This window comes from Saccostrea cucullata, unplaced genomic scaffold (assembly GCF_032062105.1).
Source record: "Saccostrea cucullata isolate Sc308-1 unplaced genomic scaffold, CSIRO_AGI_Scuc_v1 ctg8780, whole genome shotgun sequence".
Classification (NCBI taxonomy): Eukaryota; Metazoa; Mollusca; class Bivalvia; order Ostreida; family Ostreidae; genus Saccostrea; species Saccostrea cuccullata.
The window spans coordinates 1,231-10,309 of record NW_026926378.1 but is presented as its reverse complement, the minus strand read 5'-3'; the positions used below and the strand labels follow the sequence as shown (position 1 = coordinate 10,309).

The 9,079-nt window shown below is 33.8% G+C and overlaps 1 protein-coding gene across 1 annotated transcript; it reads left to right on the top strand.

Annotated features, from left to right (window-relative positions):
* Positions 1–634: 634 nt before the first annotated feature.
* Positions 635–8,820, top strand: LOC134271491 (uncharacterized; the record flags this gene model as incomplete). The annotated part of the gene is made up of 2 exons (XM_062753681.1): positions 635–1,007; positions 8,496–8,820. Coding segments are annotated over exons 1-2 (698 nt in total), but the record flags the coding sequence as incomplete, so codon positions are not given.
* Between the last annotated feature and the right edge of the window lie 259 nt (positions 8,821–9,079).

Below are 9,079 nucleotides of genomic sequence, written 5' to 3'. Positions count from 1 at the left end.
TCTGGGTACCAGATCCTTGTGTTTTCGGGGTATGTGTTTTTTGCATTCTTCACAAATTTGCATTGCTTATAGATTTGTCTTGGGATCGACCACTGTTCGCCATTTTCACCTTTTAGATTTGTTTGAGGAATGTATTTTTATGACTGATAATACCAAGTTATGTCTGGATAACAGAGAATTCTTTCTATCCTCAGAAGGAGTAAGCACTTATGAAACTTATTGGAGCCAATGGTTTGGCTGTTTCAAAGGCTTGTTTTTTTGTTTTGTATATTTTTTTTAGATGGATCACAGTCATTCACAGATTGTCTTCTTTACCTTATTTAGACTTTTTATGTCATCAATTGTAAACTTTTCGGTGAATCAAGCGGTACCTTTTGTTTATTTTTATTAAATGATGGACTTTGTTTTTGCTGATTTATTTAGGGATGCTCACTCTTTCATGGCACCTGATCCCACCTCTGATGTTTCGGAGGTCCGTGTTTGCTATGCTTTTTTTTCTTATATTGTTTAATGGACGTTGAGATTAAATACTGTTCGTTATTTCCATATCCTTCATTGATTAGTTGGTTGACCATCAGTAAAAAACAATAAAACAAAATCTGTTTTTTGTCTTCAGCTAACAACCTTTCCCAGTATGGAAAGTGAATTGGTATTCCACAGTGGAGAGGAAAGTGGTGGTTCAGGAAAAGAGGTTATCTTGTCAACACATTACATAAGGAGGAACTATAAATTTCTGAAAAAACAAATGGAACCAGATAACTTAGTAGACTATCTAGTACAGCACAAGATTTTGACAGAAGAAGAGGATTCGCGTCTCATTGGAAAAAAACTACCTCGAGCAAAAAAATGCGACTTTGTTTTACGTAAATTGCTACGACATCCAGGTCATTTAACAGAATTAACAACAATGATAAAACGCTATTCCAAAGAGAAAAGATTTCATTGTTTTCTTTCTCTTCCACGTTCTGAAACAACCGCAAATGAAAATGTTAACACTGTTGAAAACGGTAAGATCATCCTTCATTGTTGTATTAACTAATTTTCTTATTACTTTTTTATCTTTTCAAATTTACCTTTTAAGGATATACTTACACTTGCAAATGTTTTCCTTACTTAAAATTGTTAGTTATCTCTATGTGTTTCATTTGAGTCAGTCGTTTTTGGTCAAGAGGTCACACGCTAATGATTACATTGACCAACTGACTAATTGGTCACTTCTTTTACTACGTACGTTAACAAAACATACAGAAATCAAATAGAAGTGTTGAAACACAAGACCGGATTAAAAAAATCGTTCACAAAATGAATTCTGTTTAAAAAAATTATTTTTGATTTGCAAAATATCTCTTTATTCATATGCAATGTATGTACCCGTCTGCCTCCCCCAAATCATAACATAAAATCATTAAGGCTGAATTTAGCAATTTTGACCTCTATAATGACGACCCGGTGATGTACCTTTTTGACATAAATATGATGGCTTTATCCTATCCCCTCTATGGCCCCAGCCATAGAGGTCGGGAAGGAGCTTAAGATGTCGGGTATGGAGGGGCCTCCTAGGATTCAAGTCAATGTCTGAGGAGATTTGAGGACTCTAGACCATCCATCTCAACAAAAAGAAATAGACTACTCAATGGGGAGTGAAACTCTTAGAAGGTACAGGACCTCTGAATATTACTTTAAATAAGAATTATAAACAAATTAAGTCAATGTAATTTAAACAATGTCGGAATCCATATATCTTTGTAAAAAAGGCAAATGTATATGCTACAGGATAACAATGCAATCTCCAGCACAAAGGCATACCATATTTTTATATGTTTTTTATGTGTTATATGTTATAGTTTTAACAGCTTTGTTTGTTTATTGTTAAACTTTCGTCTCGAGAATTTTTTCGTTCATATGGGGACGCCACCACTGGATAAAGAGCTATTAGATATGCCAGTTAAAGCCATTTTCATCTTAAAATAACAGCAACCTGACAATGATATATTAGATATTAGGTACTTATGTGGTTTTTCAAAAAAAACTCTTAGAAACTTTTGTAAAGGATAAAATTAAGAATAACAAAAAATATTTGCACTGGAGAAGTCGTTGGATTTACATTTTCTATGATTCCTTGGCATCACTAGGAAGTATAAACGATTAAGACATTGATTTTTGAATGAATTTTAAAATGTTATTTCTTCACTGAACTGAAATTTTTTGTAGCATCGCATATTTTGCACGATTTTTAAAAAAAAAAATAGGCAGATTAGTCAGCACAGTAATTAAGATTAAATCAAATTACCTGTTTTTAATATAGTCCATTTCTTTTCCTGCTTTGAATATAGTCCATTTCTTTTCAGACTTCACAAGATATATATTATTACATACATATAGATGTAAAGAAGCAATTACTGGACGATGATTTTCCCCATGAAAAGGTGTAAAAAATATATCTTTGGTCAAATTGACTGATTTTTCCATTAAAGGTAAACATATGTTGTTTTTCTTTAGAGAAAGTGTAAACTGCTTTTATATCCTGGTGAGCCTGAGATTAATGATACCACAGACTATGACACATCTGTTTCATACTTGGATATTTTACTTAAAAAAGACGTTAATGGTAAACTAAAAAACCAAGCTATATGATAAATGTGATTACTTTAATTTGTCTATCGTCAACTTCCCTTACTCTGTTACTTAAGCAGCAATATACCTTCATCACCTGCATACGGAGTATATATATCTCAATTGATTCGATACGCAAGAGCATGCTATAGATATGAACAATTTCTAAAACGAAATAAATTAATGACAAGCAAGTTGCTGAAACAAAAATCTCAGATGTCCCCTTTAAAGTCATCATTTCGTAAATTCTATGTTCAATACAATGACCTTGTCAGCAAATACAGTTTATCATTGACACAAATGCTGACTGACGCTTTTCATACTTATTGTTAGCCCATTATTTATACACTGAATTGACGACGGATTTTTCCGTAATTTCCCGACAAAGAGACAAGCACACGGCGGGGGTGACCGGTCGCCAAGGGATACTCACTCCTCCATGGCACCTGATCCTACCTCTGATGTTTCAGAGGTCCATGTTAGCTCTGCTCCTATTGTATTGTTTTATGGACTTTTGATCTTGAATACTGTTCGTTATCTCCATATGTTTCATTGTTACAATTTGGAATTTCTCGTACTATTTTTTAGAACAATGTTGAACAATTAAATCCTTATAATCTTCACTCGGAAGGTAACATAGAGTTGATTGTTCAATTTCCCTTCGTTATCTTCACTTTTATATATAAACATAGACTGGATTATAAAGTCGTTGTTTTGTTAATTGAAGTAACAGCTGGGATTTATGTAAGGGTTAATGTACGAGTAGCGCTCCATTCCTTAAAAGTAATGGACCGAGGCCCCGAAGGGGCCGAGGCCCATTACTTTTAAGGAATGGAGCGCTACAAGTATTTTAACCCGCGTAAAATCCGCCTTTTTGAATGCTTGCTTTTATTGTTTGTTAATACATAATAAAGAATATTTATATGATACATTGTAAATAGTTTTTATATATTAGTAGTATTATTTATATATAATATAGAAAGAAAAACTAAAAAGACTGTACTGAAGTTAATCTGAACACACGTTTCTCAACAGCCTCGATAGCTCAGTGAAATGAGCATCGGACTGCCATGGTGAAGGTACAGTTTACCGGGTTCGATTCTCTTCGTGGGTGCTAATTTTCTTAATGTGAAACTAATCATTACAGTTTTCTTAAACTCTTCTCTAAAATTTTCTAAGTTCTTTCCTTGGTAGAGGCACGGAAAGGAGAAAAGAACATAAATTCCGTTTTCAATGTAATTTGCAACTCTCCATTCCTTATAAATAATGGAGCGCTCAAACAAAATAATGACGTCACAGGTGGATTTTACTGACTGTTCGTTTACATTTCACATCCAATATAATCTATAATTATATGTTTATCAATGTCTTCGAAATAATGTTCGTTTTCTTCATATCCTTCTTGTGAGTGATTCTTCACGTTTTTGATTGTATTTCAATTTGCAAAGCATTCATGGTAAAACATCAGCTAATACTTACCTTTTTGTATGAAATCATGTTTTTTACGGTCAATTTTCTTTCCCTTCAGGGATATTTTTAAATGATCTTTTTTTTAATTTTAGATGTCATCAAACTGGATCACTCAAAGACTCAAAATACAGAAGGTAGGATTTATCCTTTATGAATTTGGAGTAAGTGTCAGTTATTGCCCTTTGAAACCATAGTCTTGCTATAAGTATTTGAAGCAAGATATATATTCATGAAAGGGGAGCTGATGAGATTGTATTTTTTTTATTTTCAGCCATGCTTTAGGTCAAGATATGTTGAGGTTATTTTTAATACTTATTTCTTATCTTCTAATTTTTTGTGGAATAGTAACACCTATGCTTGGCACTCAGGACCATTGAGCAGTTAGGGTTCTTTTTTGTGTCAACACCTACTGCGACAATGGACCAAGGTCTCCTCAGAAGGAGAGGTCTCCACGTCCCGCAGAAGATTCGAACCCAGAACGTAAGGATCAGCTCTTTACTTCGTGACTTTAGAGAAGACGCTGCAACCACTGCATTTAAATGGGTGATTCAAAAATATAATAAATTTTGTATCTAACAAATATAAAGAAATACTATTAACTATTTAAAATGCATTTTAATTTTAAAATCAATATTCTATGTAAATAATAAACATACAAACTAAGCAACAGACGAGTGCATATGAAAATATATCTTTAAAATGAAATCAATATAATCAAAATCAATGTTTTGAATATTTTTGCTTTACAATTTATAGATTGACATGAGATCATTCAAGATTTTTCTCAATTTCCAACTGTCACTTCTGAGATCCTTTCTGAAAAATTGAGGAAATGTCATTGCAAATCCATACTCAAATCAACTTCAAAAAGAATGGCGGATTGAAGGGTTGCTCAAGCAGGGAACTGTCACAAGAATAGCTTCAAACCTGTATGCAATCAAATTGAATCAACCGACACCCTCAGGTTTTGGAGCATCGTTAGATATTGTTTGTGACAAGAAATGTAAAACAACAAATTATAGTTTATCCATGACGAAAACAATAGTTACAAACCATAGAGCAGTTATTTTTCCTGAAGACCTTAAACGTACATCTACTTATTTTTTTCTGCCCCACGTTCACCAGTTCTCCTTCGTCAATGCAATTATTCATTCCATTTTGTTCAACAATGCTTAGATTTTCACGATCAGTGAAAGGTGGATTTGTTTTAGTTTCACAAGGAAAGTTAGCATTTCAAAACATTTCTCCGAAGTCATAAATATAAATCATTCAGCTTTTGATGCTAGTTCTTCAGTGAGCACCAAACATTCGTCTCGATTTCTCTGTTTTCAATCACTGTGTTTTTAACTTGTGACCTTTTCACTAATGATATTCCGCGAAGTTCTCTTCGATTTTTGTCAAAATAAACATTAATTCTCCAATTTTCCCCCAGAGTTCGTTTACTCACAAACCTCTGTAGATGAGGCCTCGACGGGGAGTACTAGTATGATTAATTCTCTTCATTTGAGAATATTATGTTCACCTAACATTATATAAATGGTGCCTATTTTGGAGGGTAACAGTTGAAATTGGCACCCCTCGGAAAACCATTGTCAATTGATGCGACAGCGGAGGATGACAATGGTTTTCCGAGGGTGCCAATTTTAACTGTTACCCTCCAAAACAGGCATCATTTATTTTATTATACTGAATGTCTTCTTGATTTAGGTTGTCAGCAAAAAAACAAGTATATACTGACAAAAAGTCAGAGATACTCAAGCTGTAGAAAATGAAAATCAACTAAGAAAAGTCATTAATATCCTAAAATGGTATAATGTGGGCTATTGAGTTCAATCTTCTATTGAATTATATACATGTACATGAAACAAAATTTATATAATGAAGTTAATTAGAATAAATATAATTTATCGTACTATACGATGAATTTACGTTACTCACTTTCAGGAATATTTTATAGAGTATAGTAGACGTTTCTTGAATTAATAAAATATTTTTTATGTAGACATTTCATATACTTCAAACTATACGCTTTTTTAATTTTGCTTAATGACGTACATAAAAACATTTTATAAACATCAATCTAAATAGCTTGTTGCAAGTCGGAAGAAAAGTTTTTCAAAGTGGAGGGGGGGGGGTGGCTCAGGGCTCCAAAAAGCCACGTAATTACCGGTATACGGGTACATCTAACTGTGCGGCATGTACAGTACATATTCCGTTCGAATCCAAAAGAAGTTATTTAGGTTCCGTTACCAAAGCTGAAGAAAGTACGATTTTTTAAAATAAAAAAAACGTATGAGGGAGAAATTAACATTAATTTTGCGCTATTATTTTACTGTCACTCAAAGTGCACATCATTTTCAGGCCCGTTATAGGCAATTTCAGTTTGGGGGTACAGCCATACATTTTTTTGCTACGCATTGTAAAACTTTGACAGATCTATAATAATGTATCTTAGTGTAGTCTACTTGTGAAGTTATGCCAAATTATATTGAAATCAGACCAACACTGCGAGAATAAGCGTTTCGAAAATTTGTTAAGAGAAGGACAATTAGAAATGGGGTAACCTGCGTCACCTTTCAGAGTAACCAGTGGACTCGTCCAAGGATGCTTTGTCGGCGACTGTAAAAAGTACCTGAGATTCCTACGCAAATGAAAGCGCGAAATCTCTGTATAGAAACTGTTGCAGCTGCGACGCTTCACTCATTGTTCATACGCTGTAGAATAGAATCCGACTTTTAACACTTAATATTTTTGAATATACAGACGTTTTCAACATAAGCTTCATTTTTGTTTCTAGAAATATGTTTATCTACAAATATAATATAATTTCGTGTTTTTAAACTGAGTAAATCGATGACCTAGCATCGTTTTAGATAACTCAAGCCCCTCTAGGGCTTGAGTAAAAATCGTCGATCGTCTTTACGTTCACGTTTAGAAAGCTTTCAAACTCCCCGGTACTTCGAAAAAGATTTATATACCTCTTTATTGTTAATTTGATACTCTAAGAGTCCTCTATCATCTAAAGGTTCGTTATTTCTGTACTCTCAAGCATGTTTCGTCTGTCGTTTGTTGTTTTCAAGTAAGCTACTTCGGAGACAAGCTTTTATTGACGTCAAGTTTATTCCGGTTCTTTCAAACGCGCAACCGACGTTTTGAGAATTCCACGGTGAACCGTAGGCGCATAGTTTCCACCCATGTAGCAATACCGTTGTGTTACCCATTGCCACGTGTGTTGCTACGGCTGAGGGTAATAGAACGTATTGTTAACTGCGTCTTAACCAATCAGATTGAAGTATTTAACATGAAAGTATAATAAAATATTTTGTTATATGTTTGGTCGAAAAACATTTTTTTTTAATGTAATAATAGTATAACCCGCTGAATAATGAAGCCACGCTCTCCAGATTAGCAACAGTCAACAGTGCTTGACGACGGGTGATATTCAAAGAAAGATATAGAGACAACGAACAGTATACAGTCTCAAAGTTCATAAACAATACAAAATAAAAGCAGAGCAAACACGAACCTCCGAAACATCAGAGGTGGGATCAGGTGCCATGGAGGAGCGAGCATTCCCTGCCTACCGGTCACACCCAACGTGTGTTCCTTGTCATGATCAGGAAATATCGGAAAAAATCCGTCGTCAATTAAGTGTATAAATAATGGACTAACAATATGTATGAAAAACGTCAGTCAGCATTTGACTCAGTGATAAATTGTATTTGCTGACAAGGTCATTGTATTGACCATGTAACAAAAAATAGTGACTGCGCAGTATTTATGCGCGCACGGTTCACTGTTATACGTATTTGTACAAAACATTCAGTATCATGGATGCGCCTTGGTTGACAATGGTTTTCTTGGGGTGAAAAATTTCAATGTTTCACATAATAACATGCAAAATTTATATAATACTTTTACACAGTGTTGATTAAATTGATGCAACATGTTTGAACTAGTTTGTCTTGAGTCAATTTAACTAATACGCTTATTTAGTTTAAAACAATGGAATGTTTTAAACGCATTTTAGGGCAACCATTTGCAAAAAGTGTAAGTATTAGATTTCTTTTCTATTTTTTTTTTTGATTTGGAGGGGGGATGTACATGGTAAATTTTACATATGTCCTGAGGTCTTAAATGGATAATATCTTCCGTGACCATTCCGTATTTTCTTACAAATAAAACTTAAAAAACGATACCTTATTTCTTAAATAGCATGTTGAATTTGTTATTAGATGTTTAAATTCTAATAGAATTAAATGAAAATAAATTTATCTACTCAGAGTTTGGGCCTCATTTTCTAAAAGAGGAACATCAAGTACATTAAATACGATATTAAATGTTTTGAAGTAAAACCTAAACCTGGCTACATCGATCTTTAAATCTAATTAAGTCTTTTTTTTCATTTTAAGTTCCAAGCTCCACATGTTTGAACGAAGTTTTGAGAAGAAACAGGCATGAGCTTATGAACGAAATTATGTCGAGGATATCGGATAGAAGTGACAGCATTGTTGACGATTTCTTAGAGGAAGATGTTCTATCTGTGGATGACCATGAAGAAGTATCGGCAGAGATAAAGAAATCCAAGGTGGCCAATTTTCTTCTCGACAGCGTAAGCAATCAATTACCAGGGTCATACCTTAAATTGCTTTCCATTCTGAAAATGCATGAACTGAACGATCTTACAAGCCGTCTTTTGAATGACATTGACAAGACTGCCTTGAGGGGAGAAACTAGGTGAGAAATCGTTCTGTAGCTTTTCTTTTTCTTTAGGGGAAAACAAAGCTGATGAAATCTTACGGAGGTATTCTTTGATAAAAATGAACAACATGCATTCTACGTATATTTAAGAAGCTAGTTTAATTTTTGGTGAATCATTATTAGGTCTTTCCACCTTTCTGTCGAAAGACCTATTGATTTTCTTCTGTTTCTTATTAGGTCTTTCCACCTTTCTGTGGAAAGACCTCTTGAAATGCTTCTGTTTATTATTATTTTA